The following is a 20,160-nucleotide window of genomic DNA, read 5'->3' on the forward strand; positions in this document are numbered from 1 at the left end:
TACATTTTTCTTCTTTTCTATTTCTGTGGCATAAACTGCAATTAAAATTATAAAATAAATAATTAACCATTATGCTAGTTCACCAAGGCCAAACTTCTTGGCCTTGCGAATGCTTGTAATTTTTCTGTTAGTTGTAAATATATTTATATAGAGCTTACTACCCCTAACGAGGCGTCAAATCACTTTTCGGAAAGTAGCACGCTATTCCGATAGTGGTGAATTAGTATAGCGAAGTATGAATTCATTTGAGTGGTGGACATGTGTGTCTGTTAGTTGAATTGAAAGGATAATGGTGGGGGTGGGATATAAGAGGGAAGAGTCTAGAAAGAATATGATTTTTTTCTATGGTAACTGAGATTTATAAAAGTTGTAAAGGCTTAGGTTGCTTTCTTTTGGCACTTTTCCCCCAATGGTCATTAAAGAATGATTGTGGGTTTAAAAACATCTTTATTAACATTGTATTGCCTTGTTCAAGTATTGATTGAATATCGCAAGTTCTACAGTGAACAACAATCAGTCCCCAAATAACTTCCCTTCTAGCAGTCATTTGTAGTCCACCCATCTCTTTGTTAAGCCGAGTTCTGCAAAAGTCAGAATTCAGGCTCTCTTAAGTTCCAATGTAGGCCAAGTCCATCCTGTATGCCTCCATGATGCTGGGAAATTGTGGTGTAATAATCTTCGAGCTTGAAGGGCTTTAGGAGTTTCAGTGCTTGGAGGAGCTTTGGGCATGACAATTCCTTGTAGTCTCTGCTGAAGTAGTCCAAGTGACAACCCCCGTTGCTTGGTGCAGGTTTTTTGCACCCCTGTACTAGTTTCAACAGAGAGAAGGAAGTGGGATAACAGTTTACCTAGTGTACTATACAGCGGGTAAATTTCTAGTATGGGGCATCCCTACAGAGTCACCTCAGCACATCTGGCCAGGTCTGACCCAGTGATTTGTTCAATAGTGGACAATATTGAGGCCAAGAAGGGTTTTATCTTAGGACATGACCAGAGTACTTGGGTAACGGGGACCCTTTTCCATGCACCCCCTCCAGCAGCGAGGGCTTTGACTTATCTTCATTTTCGCTAGGCGTTTTGGGGTGGAATGCCAATGGTATAGTTTCTTAAGTATGTTTTCCCACCCTCTCGAGTGTGACGCATTAGTTGTTAGCGCGAATCAAGATTTAATCCCATTGCTCATGTTCTAGAGTAATGCCTAGCTCCTTCTACCAGGCCGCTGGTATGTGTGTTTGGTGGGCCTGGTGTGGTATTTAGCATGTTGTATATAAAATGGCATATTTGTCATCTGTGCAGTGTAGGAAATACTTTTTGAAGAGTGTAAGGGCTTGTTTCCCCTTGCTTAATTCTAGGGTGTAGTAGCCAGTGGTGTAATTGTACTAAGCAGTATCTTACAGTCTACTCTTACTTTAGGTGTTCAAAGGACTGGACGAATCCTTGCATCACATATAACTTAATGTTTTACACACCCCCCCCCCCCCCCAACCATTTGTCGTACTGGGTTCTAGCCAGTCTGGATGTGAATTTGCGGTTTCCCCAGCGGGGTGTAAATTGGGAGGGAAATGTGGCGAGGCCCCACTTGATACCCCCACGCTATCCCAGACCTCCAATGTTGCCGTCATGATGGGGAGATAATGAGTGTTTTTTGTCCGGTCGTTTAGATTGCCAAGAGATCTCCCACAGGATTCCCGCTGCCATTGTATGGTCAATTGGTCAATCATACTCCATCCCTTCTCTGTGTCCTGTGGATAAAATAGCATAGCTATGTTGCATCATACTAATAGGCCAGGTTGGGGATTCCCAAGCCCCCTGATCTTGGGCATAGCAAGCCCCGTTTGACTGATGCTCTCCGCCTTGCCCTGCCATATGACGGTCGCAAAGATCGCCTGGAGGTACCCTATGTATTCTCCCGGTATTTGGAAAGTTTGGGTCTGAAACAGGTATCGTATTTTGTATGCTGCTATTTTACAGAGAAGAGAGGTATTTATGCTTTGAGCTGCTCACAAATTCTAATCCCGGAGGGTCCACTCAGCCTTTCATCAATCAGAGGTCGATAAAATGAGTACCACTGAGTTGGATAACAAACATTTGTTACTCAGTGCCAAGATGCCTACAGGTAAACATGTGCTGAACAAATACACGTGTTATGTTAAGTTCACATCGGTTGCCTCGTTTCAAGCACTGGAGATCTATATCTTTAGTCTTTGCCAGTGTGGGTGTTAGCACAAAAGTAAGTACCAGCAAAACACACAAGATGATGGACGGAATGTTGCACAATGGCTAAACATTCACCCCTAGTCACAGATCTGGGTTTAATCCATCGTTATTTTGCTCACCAAGCCACCCCAGTTCAGACATGGCCATATGCAAATCAGTCTTGACCCTGTGCCTCATGGGAACAGTCCAGACCGAACTGCCAAGCCATGTCTTCCCTGGACCGGAATCAAGCATCCTAGGACCGGTTTCTGGCTATCAGCCGTCTTCAGCCAGGATAGCTTGACTCCAGTGGCATAGTGAGCACGGAACCCACATCTGGGCACACCCTTCCCACATAGGGTGAACAGCAAAACACACAAGATGATGGACGGAATGTTGCACAATGGCTAAACATTCACCCCTAGTCACAGATCTGGGTTTAATCCATCGTTATTTTGCTCACCAAGCCACCCCAGTTCAGACATGGCCAAATACAAATCAGTCTTGACCCTGTGCCTCATGGGAACAGTCCAGACCGAACTGCCAAGCCATGTCTTCCATGGACCGGAATCAAGCATCCTAGGACTAGTTTCTGGCTATCAGCCGTCTTCAGCCAGGATAGCTTGACTGCAGTGGCGTAGTGAGCACGGAACCATATCATAACAGAGCCACAGTTGTGCAAAATCTTGTAGAAACTGGTTACCTTCCAGCAGGAGCGATTCTCAAATGTAAAGCTATTTTTGTTGCTTGGAAGTCAAGCTGAAAATTTGTCAGAGGATGCCATAGTTGTGATTTTGAATGAAGGATGCACTGCCTGACCTTTACCCAGGAGGTTTGTCCACCTTTCCTATTTTTGTGTGCGGATTCTTCATGGACCAATTATCAACAGTCCAAAGGGTCTCAGCTAGCTTCCTGGGGAGGTTCATCTCTTTTCCCTCAAACCATGAAGCAAGTTAAACCAGGGCCCCCTACTTGCATTTTCATTCTATTATACTGTGTCTTCCCTTGGTGCTTCCAGCTTTGAAATACTAACACCTCTTATGAGATAGCTCAAAATCCTTGGACAAACCTTCCATTCTTATTTCACTGGCAGTCTGATATATCAGAGTGCTAGCAGTCTACCAGATTGATTTACTTAGATGACACACGGTTGTTTAATGCTGAAAATGTATAGGTAAAGGTAGAATGAAGAATGGGTCCAAATCTAAGGTCATGCAACCCACTCAGTCGGTTGCGTTCTTTTCCCCAACTCATCATCTTCCTTCAAAAACTATGTAGTTAATGCCACATCAGCAACAATCAAGGAGTTTACTCAAGCTTCATCACAAAACAATCACAGACAAGAAACAAGTTGTTTTTCAAGTGGGTCAGCATGGCACAATCAGCATATCTTATACAGGCGGTTGCCACACTGATATAAGTAAAACTTGAAAACACCAACTTCTTGATCCCTCCAGACTAAAATTAATTTAAGCTTAACATTCAGAAATATGGGTGCAGATAAAATGGTCTAAAACATAAAAAATGAGAACCAATAATGGACTTAAGCAAGGCGGCATATTTGCCCCATGTCTTTTTTAATCTCTATTGCTGACCTTAGTGATCATTTAGCTACTACCGATCTTTTCCTTCACGTCTTGGTGTCACAAGATATTTCATTATTTTGCAAATACTGACAATAGTATATTAACTGACCAAAACACCCACTGGCTTATAAAGACTGTTCGATTATTTGCCAGCCTACAATCAGGATAATGGTCTTACAACAAATTACATATGCATGGTTAGTTTAGAAATTGGCTTACAAACTGATTCAGTATCTTTTTACAACTATTTGAGGAGACGCTTCGCTGAGAGTGCTGTTAGTGGGGCGGACTGCTGCTGTTTTCTGGGCTCAAGGTCCCACAAGCCCGAGGGGCCACGCCTGCTGCCCTGACCACCCTCACCTGCGCTTGGAGCTAGAAAAACTGCTCGCGCCTCCCGCTTCGCGGGAGACGCTTCGCTGAGAGTGCTGTTAGCGGGGCAGACCTCTGCTGTTTTCTGGACTCAAGGTCCCGTAAGCCCGAGGGGCCACGCCTGCTGCCCGGACCACGCTCCTCCCACTGGAAGTGCCTATTTAACTAATCACGTTATCCGCTTTGCGGGACGCGTGCCGGGCGAAGCCCGGGCCAAGGGCAGGCCCGTTTGAGACTGGAAGAGGCTGGGCTGGGCCTGCCCTCTAATGCGTGGGGTACCAACGCTCTTGCTGCATATCAGTAAGTGCACTTAAAGAACAGTATGTGATTCAACTTAAACTATTTTCACTTTATCTCGTGTAAGAGCACTCACACTAATTTAAATGGCTGCACGTGAGAATAAAGGGAGGAAAGGGGCCGGAATGGGGTACGTTGCAGGGACCCTTGACCAGTTTATAACTAAGGCCACATCTGTACTCGCGCATGAGATTGCTATTACTGAGCGACGTTAGTCCCTGGAGCTGGTGTTCGCAAAATGATCATCTTTGGGGGGGATTGTGAACGCGCCCACGCCGGAAAATCATCGTCTGCGTGCATCCGCAAGGGGCCCCCAGTTGGGGAATGAAAACTCACAGCAATCTTTGACATCCCCCAGCAAGGATGGAGATCCCCCGAACTTTCCCCCTTTCCAATGTAGCACACCACCTGGAACAATGCAGAACAAAACTGTGAGCACTGTAGAAATTCATAAAGTGGCAATCCAACTCACAGACCAAACTCATGGAGCGACTGCTAAGAGAAAACGGGGAGGTACGCGAGGAGGGGCATTACAAAAAGGAAAGAAGCCAAGACATCAAACTCACAGCGAGAGCTGCCGCACACAGATCTACCACTAACTGAAGTCTCACAAGAAATTGATCTTGCAGCAAATGTAATAGCTAGGGGTGAAACTGTAACTGGCCCGCTAGTGCCTGCACCAGTACCTAATGAAATCTATTGGCAGAAAATAGGGGCCCCCATATCAACCTCCTTGGAGCCATTACTTAACAGACTTGTAATAATTGAAAATAGACTTGAGAAAGCGGAAGAATTGATAATGTCATCTTTGGGAGGTATTATAAATAGGATAGCAGTCTGGGACAATCAAAAAGAATTAATGAGGGAGGTAGGAAGGGACTCTGTTGTGTATCCTAGCCCCATAGACCCCCCGCCCACAAGCACAGCGGTGCATCTAATGGGAATAGCAAATGAAAGGGGAGGGACACTAAGGGGCGAAAAAGCGATGCCTACAGAGAGACACGGGGGAAGTAATACTAATGACAAAGACGGGGATAAGAATGTAGCAAGGAACTGGTGCCCCCACTTCCATTTACCACCGGATTGTACGCCTTATGTAGTGGTTTTGACAGGTGCCCCAGAATTGGAAGAAGGCAAGGTTGAACGGTACGACCAACTAAAAAATAAGGCGATACATTGGCTAAACACTAACAGACCTCTGCCCCGAGACGTAAAATGTAAGATCCTCTTCATAGGGAGAGTGAGCTGGGTAGGAGGAAGGCCAAAAAATCAAAGAGGAGATTGCATTGTTATTAACTTCAATGACCCAAAGGTGGCGGATCACGTCTGTGGGGAAGCCCGGACACACCAACGATCCTCCATTGTGGCTTGGAATCTCAGTTATTTTTTACATGCCAACAGACCACATATATAATCTGAAGAACTCCGAAGGCCACATGGAAAAGACTGGTCATCCTGGATGGGGAGGGGGAGGGGAGGAGAGGGCGAGGAACGAGCCCTTGGTTGTAGCATCAGGGGGACGAAATCTATATGACCGGCAGGCGGCACTAGCATGGGAGGGGGGGAGGTTTGCCACTTCCATTGTATAACAGATATGCACCACTTCATTGGAGAAGACACCTTAGTGAAGTCGACTGGCTACAGAGGGAGAGGTCAGGTCTAGAAAGGGTGTTAGCTGTGGCTTCCCCAAATCTAAGATTACAAGAGGAGGAGCAGGAAAGGGGAATTGCAACAAATACACACCAGTCCGGCCTAGAAAATATAAAGACTCTTAGAATTGAGGCACCCCAGAGAACCTGTAGGTTAAATACTGGTACTTGCTCGTATGCAAGTACGCCAGGGAGTGCCATAGAACTAATATCCTAGAATGTAGCTGGCTTGTCAGTTAAGTTTCGGAACCAGGAATGGTTGGAACAAATTAACAACTTTAAAATAATCTGTTTCCAAGAAGCCTGGGAAGTAGATCACTCCAACTTTCACCTTGCCGGGTATAAATCGTTTGGGATGCCCGCAAGCAAATCCAGTGCTGGAAGAGCGAGGGGAGGTCTTTTAATATTTGTAGATTTGTGCCTGGGAGGGGGTGGACTGACCTAAACTGGAACTCAGAAAATATGATAGGCCTGGGGTTCAGGAGTAGGGACCTTAATATAACTTTGGTGAATTTCTACAGTTCGGGAGGTAACAGAGTGACAGAGCTGGACGGCAGACTAAGCCGGATGAGGGAGCAGAAGCAGGGGCAATTGAATCCTATGTTTCTAATAGCAGGGGATTTTAATTGACATTTATGCCCCAAATTGTTACCGATTAAAGAAGTTTGGAGCTCATGCAACTGAGAGGAGGATCCCCATTTCGAGCACACAATGGAGGGAAAGGAGTTGACCAGTGTAATGGAAAATCATATGCTCAAACACAAAATGGATTTACTGGTGGTGGAATCCAACAACCTGATTACCCCGACCTTTAAGGGGAGGGGCTGTAGCTCTTTCATTGATTTTATTCTAGTGTCCCAGTTGCTTAAGAGGCGGTTATTGGGATTTTCAATTGAACTGAGCGGTTTTAGTGATCATAATCCCCTAGTACTGTCCGTTGCAGATCCAGTAAGAAGGAGGGTCACTAAAAAGGGAAAGGGGTCCAAGTTAGAAAAAGCCACCGACCAAGGCAGGTGACTGAAATGGGCACGCATTAATGGTGAAAAATTTTACAGATCACTAGTAACAGAAGGAAAGCAACTCTTAGAGGCATGCTTAGACCTGTCAGTGGCAGGGTTGCAGTTAGTGGAATCATTTGAGAAAATGGGCCGCCTAATTGGCAGCCTTCTAAAGACAACAGGTGCAGGTAAGCTCAAAAATGTCCCTAGATGGTTTGACAACGAATGTTCCATCGCACAGAGAAAATTAAGAGCAGCCCTAAGATGTAACCCGAGGGATAAATACAGGGTTACGCAGTGCAGACTAAATTATAAGAAGGCAGTTAAGCGTAGGAAGGGTGCCCTTCAGACACAAACTTGGGAGGACCTGAGAGAAGCGGCTGAAAGAAAAGACATGAGCACCTTTTGGAAGATAATTAATAACCCTTGCTTCAAAGATGGGAACAGCCCGCAGATAGCCTGTGATATTCTCCCGGAACAATGGGTGGAGCATTTCAGAGGGCTCTACAACCGGGGGAACTGTGAGTCATTGCATAACGGGGAAGGGAGGGAGAATGTAACACTTGAGTTTTCCCTGGAAGAGATCACCACTGGTATCCTGGGTTTGACCAGAAATAAAGCACCAGGTCCGGATGGGATTCCTCCGGACCTTTTTCTAAGCCAGGTGGACCTATGGACGCCGATTTTAACAGGAATAATAAACGCTAGCATAGCCACGGGGCTCCCTCGCTCGTGGTCGTCGGCCACAATTGTCCCCATTTTCAAAAAAGGGAATAGAGATAACCCACAGTGCTATCGCCCAATTTCTCTCATAGATGTTACTGCTAAAGTTTTGGGAAGAGTTGTTTTAGATCGTTTGATGAACTGGGCTGAGGAACACCATATTATTTCAGACGTACAGTACGGATAAATGTAAATGTAAAAGACCAATGTTTAAATTTATATCTATTGGTGGCAAAATATACTATTGCCATAAATGAGGCGGTCTATTTAGCCTTCATGGACCTTACAGCAGCATTTCACTGTGTCAACAGGGAGAAGCTGTGGGCCGTATTGAGCACTCTTGGGGCAGATCAAGAATTGATCAAGATTATGAAAGCCCAACACTGGAACACTTCGGCCAAAGTCAGATACAATCTAGAGGGCGGATGTACTGAATCCTTTACCTGCACTAGTGGTGTGCGGCAGGGATGCATCCTGGCCCTGTTCCTGTTCTCTCTATATATAAATGGTCTAGAACAAGCCCTAGTCAGTCTAATTGTGGATTCCCCTAGAGCAGGCAGAAGAGTAATTCCAGTCCTGCTTTATGCAGATGACGCGATATTGCTGGCACGCACACCACTGGGCCTACAGCGACTAATAGATGGTTTTGTGGACTTCATGAATAACCTAGAGTTGTCAGCTAACCTCACCAAGTCATATGTAATGGAAACAGGCACCAAGTCAAGGAAAAGTTTTAACTACAGAATAGGTGACCATAAGTTGGAAAAGGTGCAGTCATTTGTGTACCTGGGCATTTTATTCGATGGGCATCTAAATTTTAAGCCATTAATAGATGAGCGTTGTAAAAAACTTTTGTCTAGCACAGAGGCAATAATGAGATTCAGGCGCAGATTAGGACGTGGGTCCCCGGCCGAAATGATGAGACTTTATAACTCAATTTGTTACTCCAAAGCTGCATATTGGGCGGAACTCTGGGGTTTTGTTGACGGAAGAAAATTACAAGTAGAGGAGAATAAGTTCATGAGAAGGATTCTCAAAATCCCACAGCGCGTCCCCTCTCTTATTGCTCATGCAGAACTGGGGGAGGCTTGGTTAATTGAGGATAGGCTCCAGGCAGACCTCTGATAGCATGGTTAAAGATCTGGGACAACACAGAGGCTTCATTGTCTAGATCAATAATCATGGACTGTCTTGTGACAGACAGGGGAATGAACATCCCATGGCTGAAGTACTCAAAGGGGGCCTTTGCAAAAATTGGCTGTGAAGATCTCTTTGCGAGCCCAACTGGAATCGCAGGCTGAGATAAGGGCAGTGTGAAGCGGAAGTTTCTTACGCACAATGCCCACACAAGAGAAGAGAGGGAATGGCGGAAACAGTCAATCAAAGATTACAGCTTAGTGAGGTCCAGCGATGGAATGGAACCGTACCTCGCCCTTATACACAACGCTCAGGACAGGTTTTTAATTACACGTTTTAGGCTCAACCTTTTACATTATTTATTAGCCGATCCGGCAGGTTTTACAACTGTAGCGGAGCCATAGGGTCCCTGCAGCTGCAATCACCGATCTCCGCAGGATACCCTTCATTTTGTATTACTATGCCCCTTGTATGCATTGCCCAGGCGCCGCTTTTTAGTCAGCCTACTGAAAAAAAAGAAAATTCAAACACGCTAAGGTGGCCCTTTTATTCCTACAAATGGCACAGGACCCCTTGACCCTACTCTCTATTACGGGCTTTTTAAGAATGTCAGTTAAACGAAGAGAGACAAGAGGGCTCTTTTGAAAAGGGGGCACGAGAAAATTAATTAACAAAAAGTGGGGGAGGGATAAGAGTTTATTGGCATGCAATGGAAACAATGTAAATGTGCATTTGAATGCAATTTTAAACTGTACTTTTATGGTGTTTTCTAATACCGAATAAAGATATGTGATGATGATGACAAGTATTTGGGAGTCATTTTGAATGAATGGTTGAACTGGAGGCCACACAGTAATGATCTTTAACAAAGAGCTACACATGTTTGTGTAGGGATTTCTGATTCAGTATATGATACAGTGGCACATAGTCGGTATGCCTCTGGAAAGTATTTGAATTGAAAATTATTTCAGTGTTGCTGTATTGTTCCTTTGTATTAAATACATGCTCTATTACATAAATGGACGCACTTGAGCTTGACTGTAACTGACTGAAGAAACTACTTAATGATCCAACTGGAATTGGAGATCCTTGTAGTCTCTAAGCAAGTATTTAGAACTCCTATCTTATACATTGATAAATTCCGACACTATTCTTATACGACTTTGCCAGCTATTACTTGGAGGGAATTTGAAATTTCTAAATCTGAATTAATGTGCTTGTTTCAGGAACAGCTAAAAATAGCTGACTGTGGATCTGATTACCAAGACAAATTGAAATTGAAATTAACAGTCCAAAAGAATCTGGGAATTAAATATTCCAAATGACATAGATTCCCAGACTAAACCCAAGATTGGTTCAACCCTGTGCAGATACTACACTTGACTCATTGCATCCTTAACTGCCCTTGCCTCTAGATCACCACATACTATACTATAGCGCTTAAACAGCTAGTCCATCCCACTAGCATGCATTAAATGGACAGGCAGCAAGAAAATTCGAAGTTTTAAAACAGAACAGTGCTCATTTTCAAACTTTGTCAATGTTAATGTTCTTGCTTTTAGTCATTTTGAGCTTTCTCAATCATGAGACTGCAAAGAAGGGCCTAGTCTTATGACTTTGCTGTTTCTGGATTACAATATTTCAGGCTGCTTCATAGACACAGCCTTTATGTAGTGATGCCACACACAGCAGGGTAGTCTCCAGCCTGGAGCATCCACAATAGATACACAAAGAGGTGTGAGCTTTCTGGCCTGATTTGCAATCTACCCAAATGAAAGTGTGATCAAGAAAGCCAAAAGGCTGGCCTCTCTTAAAGGGTCCTGTTCACCTTGCATAACAGAAAACACAGTCTTGCCCCTCACCTCAACCATCAACCAAAGGGCAGTGCTTCAGGAAATGTAATCAGCAGCCCCTTGTTAATCAAATTTCAAAAGGAGCGCCATAACCAACGCTCTCACCCCAGTGTCTGGATAGCCACCCTCCAGTCACAGGAATGCAGGAAATACACTTTCAAGTTCAGCTTCACTCACCCTCCATCATGTGAAATGCTAAACTTGAGGCATCCAAAATAGATCCCACATGGTCCTGTGATTAATATTGTGAACTAAACTGGAGGATGAACATCAGAGAACCTTCACTTCTGCATTTGCAGAACCTCCGTTTTTGATGTTTGCATTAATTACCCATTTATTTTCTAAATTACATTCCTGTGATCTTGAGCTTGAGCTTACAGCGTCCTTTGAGTGCAGCCTAAAAGCTCTTGAATTTTCCCTATATATGCAGCCAGCCATTGCTTTACACTTCCAACCCCTGAGCTGATCAGTGCTCCTTGTTAAAACAGTGGTCTAACAGCAACCTTGCAGTGAACAGAGACTGTTTGCCTTGAGACAGAACAGTGCAAGGTTGAAAACAATTTTCTGAAGCATTACACTTCTAAAAAGTATGAATAAAGGCAGCATTAAGTCATGTTTCGAAGGATGATGTGATGCAGGATGTTTAAGTGCACAGAAGAGCCCGTATGCCTGTCAAGATTAGCTAATATAGCAGTATCTCCACATGCAAATAATGTTGCTTTTTTTACAGTCGTGAATTCAAAAATTGCATATTATCTCAAAAAACATCAGAAGCATTTCTAAAATACAGCATAAAACTGACTGTTACTCAAAACTTGATTGTCACTTTTCCTGTTTCTTTCAAATGTCTCTCCTTCCCATCATTCTTTTCCAAACCTCCTCTCTGAGAATGATCTTCTCAAGTCACATGCATGTTTGCCTTAATCTTTATTAATGTATTTTTACAAACAGCCCACAACTTGTTTCAAACATCATAACCTCTTCTTACTGGAAAGACATGCCCCTACAGCTAACAATCCCTAAATCTCTTCTATTAACCCGCCAACCATCTGCATAAACTAACATACCACCCCCCACGCCCCCTCCCCGACACGCCTCACCCTTTGGCCCACTAATGATCACACCTAACTCCTTTTAGTTTACTCTACCTAAAAGAAATTTGCGCAAATACTTGGAATGGTTTCCTTGAGCACACAAGACGAATTCCAATAACCAACAACCAATAACACTGGCTTAATCACTAACCTTGGGTTCCGGAGAAGCATGCAGCCCACATAAAGCGCTTCAATATCCTGCCTGGAGTAGTAAGCTCTATATAAATTCCTTTACAATATAATACAATACATGCATCTCTTTTTTAGGATTCTTTTACAACAGCTAAATATATTGAGCGCTCAAACACAGAGTGCTAATAAATATAAGCAGGCTGTGCCACGTGGATTATGTAATGTGCTTCAAACAGCAGTTATATGCCCTTGTATCCAGCTCCTACATAGGTACCATCTGGGGAACATTTTTAAGGGTGACAAGATTTGATCTTGTATCAAAGTCCTAAAACTACTAAAGCTTTCAGAATAAGTAAAGACCTGGTTGTTCTCCTCCTAAGTTTAGCCAGTTTTCCTGCTACTGATGCCATCCTACCTGCGACTTGCACCGGGATGCCTCCTTTTGGGGGCAACCGTGCCATCTAGAAATCCTTTTAACATAATAGGTTTAAAGGACTCTGACCCTAACATAGTTCATCGAGTACTTAAGTTCACTTCTGACACTAAAAAACCTATTGACAAAGAAAAATATGATTTTGGCAATGTATGCTACTGATAAAGCAACTTGAAAGCTTGCTGTTAATATGTATATATCATTCTTCTTGTACATTTAATACTGGTTAATAACGATGGTGGCTCAAAGAGCACTTTATCTTTTGTAAATAAGAGGCCATCGTTTTTTGGAGCTCTGTGTAGTAGGGTCCTATTTATTAAATCAAGAACGTGATTCATGCTGTTTTCATTTATCTGCTCTATTGCGCATAGGTAAAGGACTGTTTTAACGTTGATGTACTTGTTAAATAGCATATGATGGGTGGAATCTCCAAACATGCGAAAAAAACTGACTGAACTCCTTATACACTAGCCTGCTCAATCACCCAACTGGAGAAAATACACAGGTAAAACATATCAAACACTAAATTCACGAGGTTACATTAAAACTCCTCTGAATTACAAAGTAACGCCAATCAAACGTTTTCTGAAAAAACCAAGGCCTACATATTCAACCAATGCACCTCCAAGATGCAGAACGACAAGCTTGGCAGCAATGACGAGTAAGGAATCACAGACGCCCTGAACCATATGCAGGACATACCAACGAATGACGTACAGTTTGACAACTCTGGTGGTTGAGTATCCATTCAAGACGTTAGGACCAGCCTACTTATAATGTCCTAACCGATACCGTCGAGTTTATCCTGAACTGTAATGGATTAGGAATGGCAGTGCCTCTCGTTAAACATAACGTTTTCCTTATCCATACACGTCAACTCAGAGAATTATGCCTTAAATTGTGTCCCCAGTCTCACTCAATAGATTGGGACAACATCATATCACAGCTCCGAGATAACAAGCAAGGGGCGCTGAACTGCCACGGCTCACGCACATCTAATTAGGATCAGAATAGTGGTAGTAGTACAAAGAAAGAGGGAATTAGGTCTATCTGGTCAACTGCAAAAGACATCAATGCATCCGAGGGAAGTGAAATATCACACACCCTACGTACCACTTAAAACGAAGTGAGCTTATTATTTGACTCCCACATTAGCAATGTTTTTCCGCAAGAAAGCCCAACACTCACCCACTGTACCCCTGACCCTAACCACGCTCGGCGTTTCTCGTCTATCCAAGCGACGGTTGCTAACCACTAACGTCACTTCCGCAGCCGTAGGTGCAGAGACATTCTGAGCCCTTAGGACAAGCTTACCTACAGTGCCACTTTGTAAAATATATAAAACGAGATAAAACAAGAATAGCAACTAAAAAGGCATACTTCTTGCAACCATATGATAATGCATTTGAAGAAAATTAAAGCGGTTTTTATGTTTCATTTTTTTTAATTGTTTACAACATTTTCATAGCGATTCATCTTGTAGCACTAAAATTGTTTATAAGCTTTCATATTTACTTTTTGTGATCAATGTCATTCACCACTTCTGGCAAAAAGAGATGGCTGCTTCAAGTCCATACGATCCCAGTCCATATCTAATGCTCCTTCAGTGTGTAGTCCTTTGTCTATCTCTATGGTCGCTGCATAATATTGCAGCTTCAACTATAACGTGACGTTGTACGTGACGTATACGTGTAGTTTCAACGCAATTTTTCATGGGAGTTGTAGTTTACTACGAGCTGGTTTGAGTGTTCGGCGGCTCTTTCCAGACTCCATGAGCCGGCGTTCCTCGCGTGTCCTGATAGTCACATGTCGGTGAGCGGAGACAGTAATATGAAGAGAAATGGGGAACAAGATAAAGAGAAACAAGTCAAGGTAAGTGCACCTTTTTATGTGGTGCTTTATTTCCCTCCTTGTGAGCTGCATAACTTCCCTTGCTGTTTTTTGTCCCAGGTGCTTGGAGATCAAACAAGGTAGGAATTCTAATAACATTGCTATTAGGATTGCCAGTTGTCTTATTGTATGTAGTAATGTCCCTGTTTGGGTTGTCTTCATCACCCAGTTGGTACACGGCGCCAAACATCCCGCCTTTTCATCCCTCGCACTTAAAGGTGTCACGATTGCTTATTTTAGTTATATGTAGCGCGAACTCGACCCGGAGGTACCCGAGCACCTGTTGCATTACAGTTTATAGACGAACACATTCATTGCTAGGCACGGGGAGATTAAGTGATTTGCTCATTATCACAGATGTTTTAGTCTCTCTGTCAGACTCGAACCTGGTTCCCCAGTTTCAAAGCCGTCCGCTCTAGCCTTTAAGGCCATGGAAGACAGTCGGAAACTGACTGGGAAGTCTTAAGATGCTGCTCTTCCGACCCTGCACACTGTGATCCTGAGACGTAGAGACCAGTTTTTTAGGTCGAGCCTGGGCCGTGCATGCACTGCTTTGCGAGGCATGCTGTAATAATAATGTACACCATGGCTTAAAGCCCCTCCTCTGTTATTTCATTTGTTCCTGTTCGTGCCTTTTAGAAAAGCATGCTTCTGTTTGGTCAGCACGTCTAATTACTCCCACCTTTTGTTGTTTTTAGATCCTCCCTGCGGGCTGCCCCTGCTACATTTTATCTTGCATTAAAAAAAAAAATTACATTCCTTCCTGGCACTATTTTATTTTGGTCTGCCTCGGGCTTATGTTAATGAACGTTCATGCCTTTTCCTTCCTAATACATTTTACAGCTTCCTGAGTTTCCACTCATAGATCGTATGCACATTCATTTGTTAATTAATTGCAGCTTTGTCTAACTCTTTGCCACCCAGACGTAGGCTTAGTGGGCTGGGCCGTGGACGATTCCGACACGGGATTCAAACAGCAAGCATTAGCAGTTTGCATTTCCTGAGTTTCTGGTCGTAGATCATTTGCTCTTTAATTTAACCCCTTCGGTGCTGATGACAAAGCCAGCTTGTCATCAGCGTTACCTGCGCTGCGCGGATGACGAGCTGGCTTTGTCACAAACAAGCCATTTATTTTTTTTCAGCGCACAGCGGGAAAACGCGGTAGCGCGGTAGGGGTTAATCTCAAACTAGATTTTTATTTAGAATACAGATAAATGATTGCTCTCCTAATCCCATACACTGCTCCCACGCACCTCCAGCCAGCCCTATGCCATGGTGAATGAGAGCTCCCGCCATTCAGGGGTTCTTCTGTTGGTCGCTTCTCTGCGGAGTTGAGTGTTACTCTGTTTCTATTCCTCTGCTTCTAGCCCAAGGATAGAGTTCTACTGAGCTGCTTATTCAAACTGCACTGTCTGCCCTCACGTGATTGTCTTTGCAGTCATTTAACTAAAAGACATTCCTGGCAGTCAAGACGCGCCTCCAGTCCAGAGATAAAATGAATGAAATGTGCTCATCTGCATTGACACTGGATTGGAGATGTCGAAATAATGTTGGTGCACCTGAACTTATTCTGTAGGCTAATTACTTGTCCTGCTAATATTTTGTATATTAAATTGAGGTAAATTGCATTAGGTATTAAACAATTCGACTTGATTTGTGTGCACTAAATGAATGTGGCATTCATCTTGAACTAGCTTTAACAGAAGCGAGGAGCTCATTCGGCTGCTCGAAAGCAGTGTTTGCAGGCGAAACAGTGGAGATTGTTAGGCATTTCATAAAACATGTATATTCTTCCGCTACTTAACAGTGATGGACTGGAGTAAATATTCAGTTTAGTTACATAGCATTTATAGAATAATCCAGTGTGAAAACATGTTAAATGAATTTCGTGCATATGTAGGTGCCTTGTGATATCACCTTAAAAGGGCCACTGGAGCGTAGCCGCAATATTGGGAAACCAATTTATGCGCCAGGGTTGAATAAATTGTGTGTTAAAAAAAGAAAAATTATGCAGCATAATCTGACATATCCTGTGGCACTGCTATTTTGCTATTTTGTCTTGTTAATACATTAACTACCTGGGCAAATGTTTCTCTTCATTAGTACCAGTTTTAACTCCTGAATACCGCAATCAGCACCTCAACGTTGATGAATAGTTAACATTTCAAGTATGTGCCAGTGCGAGGTACTACTTTTGTGGAAGTTTTCAAAAATCACTTTTGATCCTTTTTTTTTTTTTTTAACCAAGACACAACATTTATTGTGACATTTCCTAGATATCAATCAGATGGGAGATTATGTGACAAACAGGGTAAATCTATAAATGGCCTAATTACAGTGGACATGACCGTAAATTACTCAGTCAGTGAGGCCAATGTAAACATCAACTAGGTTAACATACATCATGTGTTCCTGCCAAACTCCATTGCATTGTCCTTTTTTTGTCCCCGTCCTCTCTGTTAAGGTTTCCAGTAAATGCCACTTTTGAGTTATTGTTGTGACATCATCAGTGTTTCCCACCTTCAATGCAGTCTGAGAACACACACTTAGTTCAGGCATGCCACAAAGAAAGGTTCTGGCTTATAGGAACTTTAAGTTCCTAACCAAATGAATTAGGTTTAAACAATATTTCTACAACCCTACACCCATAATTGAAGGCATCAAAGCGACTTGGATGTTCAAAATAGTTGACATTAGAGTAAACAACCAACTCAAGATAAGTTTCCCATTAATCAATCAATAATTACTTTATTCGATTGTATTTAACAATCAAAAAAGTACAATAAAACATTCAAACAAAAAGTAGGTAAAGCAGCCAAAATTGTCATTAAGTAAATACACTCCAATTCAATGTCTTGCATATGGATAATACACTGCTATTAAAAATGTCGCCAGATAGCAACAGACAGTAGAATTGTCTAAAAATTTAAAAGGGCAGGTCTCACCTGTTTAAAATTCAAATGTGCAAATAAAAGGCGTATATACTTTTGGTGCAAATTGGCCAATTTAGGGCAAATTAATACAATGTTTAAAGTGTCTAGTGCAGAAGACTCATCACAAGAGCATACAGGAAGATCTTGTTGCCTATGCCATCCTACCACAAGCTGCGGGAATATATTCAGTCTAAAGTATATTAAAAGTCTTCTATGGTTCACCGGCATATACAGTCTTCGATAAAGTTCCATTCTTTCACTTCTTTCAACCATTGTATGATGTATGCAACAGTGTTTACGCTGTGAGTCTTGCAGTCTAGATTCTTGAGTATACTCTAAAAATACTTTCTTAACTTCTGCAATAACTAGTTTTTTTCTCTGGTGAGTTAAAAACATGCAATAAGCCCAATTTAGACAGGGTTGTTTTTATATAACTCAGCCATGGTATACGATAACTAAAATTCAAGTTCATGCAATCTCTTACTATTAGTCTATTAAAACCCAATTCTTTTTTTTGTCCATATTGAACACCATAGAAGTATCGGGTGTCAGCATATGTAGTCAGATATGTGACCTGCCCCTATCTCTTCATGAACTATTTCTGACGGGACATTCTGTGGGATGCATAACAGTTTCCGTAGGTATTTATTTTCTGCTGTTTGTATTAATATAGGAGATTTATAACCCCACATTTCTGCCCTGTAGGTTACAGCCGGGACACACTTAGCGTTGTAAATGTGTAATATGGACTTTATGTAAATGTGACCTAATCGCCTTGAGAAAGCATCAATGCTATGAGCCGCCCTATTAAAGGTTTGAGTGTGTGATTTTAATAAGGGCTCCCAGGACAATCTATCATCGAGCAATATGCCTAAATAGCTATACCTATCCACCTAACCTAGATTGTTATCCTTTATCACACATTTTCTAGTCTTGGTGCCTCGAGGTCCTAAAGTCATGGTATATGATTTGGTAAAATTAATTTTTAGACCCACATTTTCCATAAATTCATAGAAATGGTTCAATAAAGACTGCAAGCCAATAGCTGTCCAGGAAATAAGGGCGGTATCATCCGCGTACAGCAAGGCGGGTACCATTCTGCGTCCTATCCTTGGGACGTCTTAACAGCTATCCCATAAAAACGGATCTAATTGATTTATGTATAAAATGAAAAGAAAATGAGCTAAAATACAACCTTGAAGCACCCCTCTCCCCAGTTTAAAGTGCTTAGTGCATTCTCCTGATGGGCTATATCTTACCCTTGCTTCGAGCCCCATATGCAGGTTGTGCAAAAGTGCAACTATAGCTTCATCCATCCCCATGTCCCTCAGCACAGTCCATAGCTTGGATCTTACCACCATGTCAAATGCTGTGCTGAGGTCCATGAAGGCTAAGTGTATACTCTCCTTTTTTGCCACTGTATACTTGCTAACTATCAAATATAGATTTAAATTCTGTTCAATCATGCCACGTCCCAGCCTGAATCCATACTGTATATCAGATAGTATATTAGTATAATTTGCCCAATCTAATAAATGCCTCAATAAAACCATACCCAATACCTTTACTTCTGCATCTATCAGAGAGATCGGACGGAAGCATGCTGGGTCCGCACACTTACCCTTTATAATAGGGTAGGTGGTTGAAGTGTGTTCGCAATCTCCAGCATATTGCTCTTCCCATTTCTGCGCAGGTATCGTGACACTTGAGTCTACTGCTGTGCCCTCATTAAATAAAGGCTGATTTATTAGCCTCCAGAAGTTTGTACTATTCCTTGTGTCACAGGCCTCTTTAAGCTTATCCCACGCTTCTCTCTTCAGGGCATCCAATCTTACCTTACGAGCTAGAGCATATGCCTGCCTGGCCACCTTAACTGCGCATCTCTGCCTTGGTTTAGACTTTAATGCTATCATCAAATCTGTATGGGCCTTTGAGCAGTTCTTGACGAACCATTTAGGTCCTGCGCTAATAGCCTTAACATTATCTCTAGCCAGGGCTTGGTGATTATCTTTGCAGATGGTGGAAAAAGAGTCAAAAATGGCCAAGTCATATGCGGCTTCATTCAGACAGACCTCAAAATCAGTACTGCTCTTCTGGACCAGATTCCTTAAAAATTCCTCTGAGAGTACTTTCCCCCAACTAATACGCCTCCCTTGAGTTTTAGTAATATATAGGTCTTTATGGATATTGGGCGTATTTGCTTCAGGATCATTCCAGGTAAACTTTTCAGTTATTTGGTTGTGATCACTAAAAGCATTCCATACTATTTTATAATCTACCAAATACTGTAGCAGGCGAGTTGTTACCAAAATATAATCTATTCTCATTTATCTGTATCTTTATGTGGGAGTATCACAAACCGTTGTAAATTAACCAAAATATAAAATGGTAAACTAATGATTACACCGTCCTAGGAATTGCCACATTTTCTTGTAAGTTCTAACTCAGTTGGCCTTGTTGCAAACACTCTCCCTGTTTTTATTTGCTTATGGTAGAGGAAGTCATACTCTGATGTGGGGGAGGTACAGTGTAAACCTGGAGTGTGTAGACGGTTTTTGCACTCTTAATTATTGTGTTAATATGTATTCAATGCCTTGACAGTGGTGCTGGTTGGGCACCCCTCTTGCAAATGACCTAGAATATTAGCTTCAGCATAAATTCCATAATATTGTTAACTCTTGGTGAGGCCTCAGTCGTGACTGAGTCTTCAGTTAGCCTTTTAGGGCCGTTACTTTGTTCCAAGTGGTAATCCTCATTCTTAGTTCTCTAGACAGTGCTGCAGCTGCCTCTCTGGTCCCAGTGGTAATTCCTCATTCTAGGTCCTGTAGGCAGTGCTACAGCTTCTCTAGTCCCAGTTGTAATTTCTCCTT

At 42.6% G+C, this 20,160-nt stretch overlaps 2 protein-coding genes across 6 annotated transcripts in view; one reads left to right on the plus strand and one right to left on the minus strand.

Annotated features, from left to right (window-relative positions):
- The window catches only part of RPGRIP1L (RPGRIP1 like), an 827,898-nt gene extending 814,171 nt beyond the window's left edge, over positions 1-13,727 (minus strand). For 3 of the 4 annotated variants that reach the window (XM_078668308.1, XM_078668309.1, XM_078668306.1), the window contains exon 1: positions 13,656-13,727. The gene's annotated coding sequence lies outside the window, so the exon portion shown is untranslated. Of the gene's footprint in view, positions 1-13,580; positions 13,630-13,655 lie in introns of those variants that run through there. The other variant, XM_078668307.1, reaches the window with a different exon arrangement.
- Positions 13,728-14,167: 440 nt separating this feature from the next.
- FTO (FTO alpha-ketoglutarate dependent dioxygenase) overlaps positions 14,168-20,160 on the plus strand; it is a 1,792,536-nt gene continuing 1,786,543 nt past the window's right edge. Inside the window, exon 1 of one of the 2 annotated variants that reach the window (XM_078668469.1) lies at positions 14,168-14,339. In XM_078668469.1, coding sequence (XP_078524595.1) covers positions 14,274-14,339 — 66 coding nt within the window. In that variant the 5' untranslated portion in view covers positions 14,168-14,273. The remainder of the gene's footprint in view (positions 14,340-20,160) is intronic. The other variant, XM_078668468.1, reaches the window with a different exon arrangement.

Source organism: Lissotriton helveticus, chromosome 12, assembly GCF_964261635.1.
Source record: "Lissotriton helveticus chromosome 12, aLisHel1.1, whole genome shotgun sequence".
Classification (NCBI taxonomy): Eukaryota; Metazoa; Chordata; class Amphibia; order Caudata; family Salamandridae; genus Lissotriton; species Lissotriton helveticus.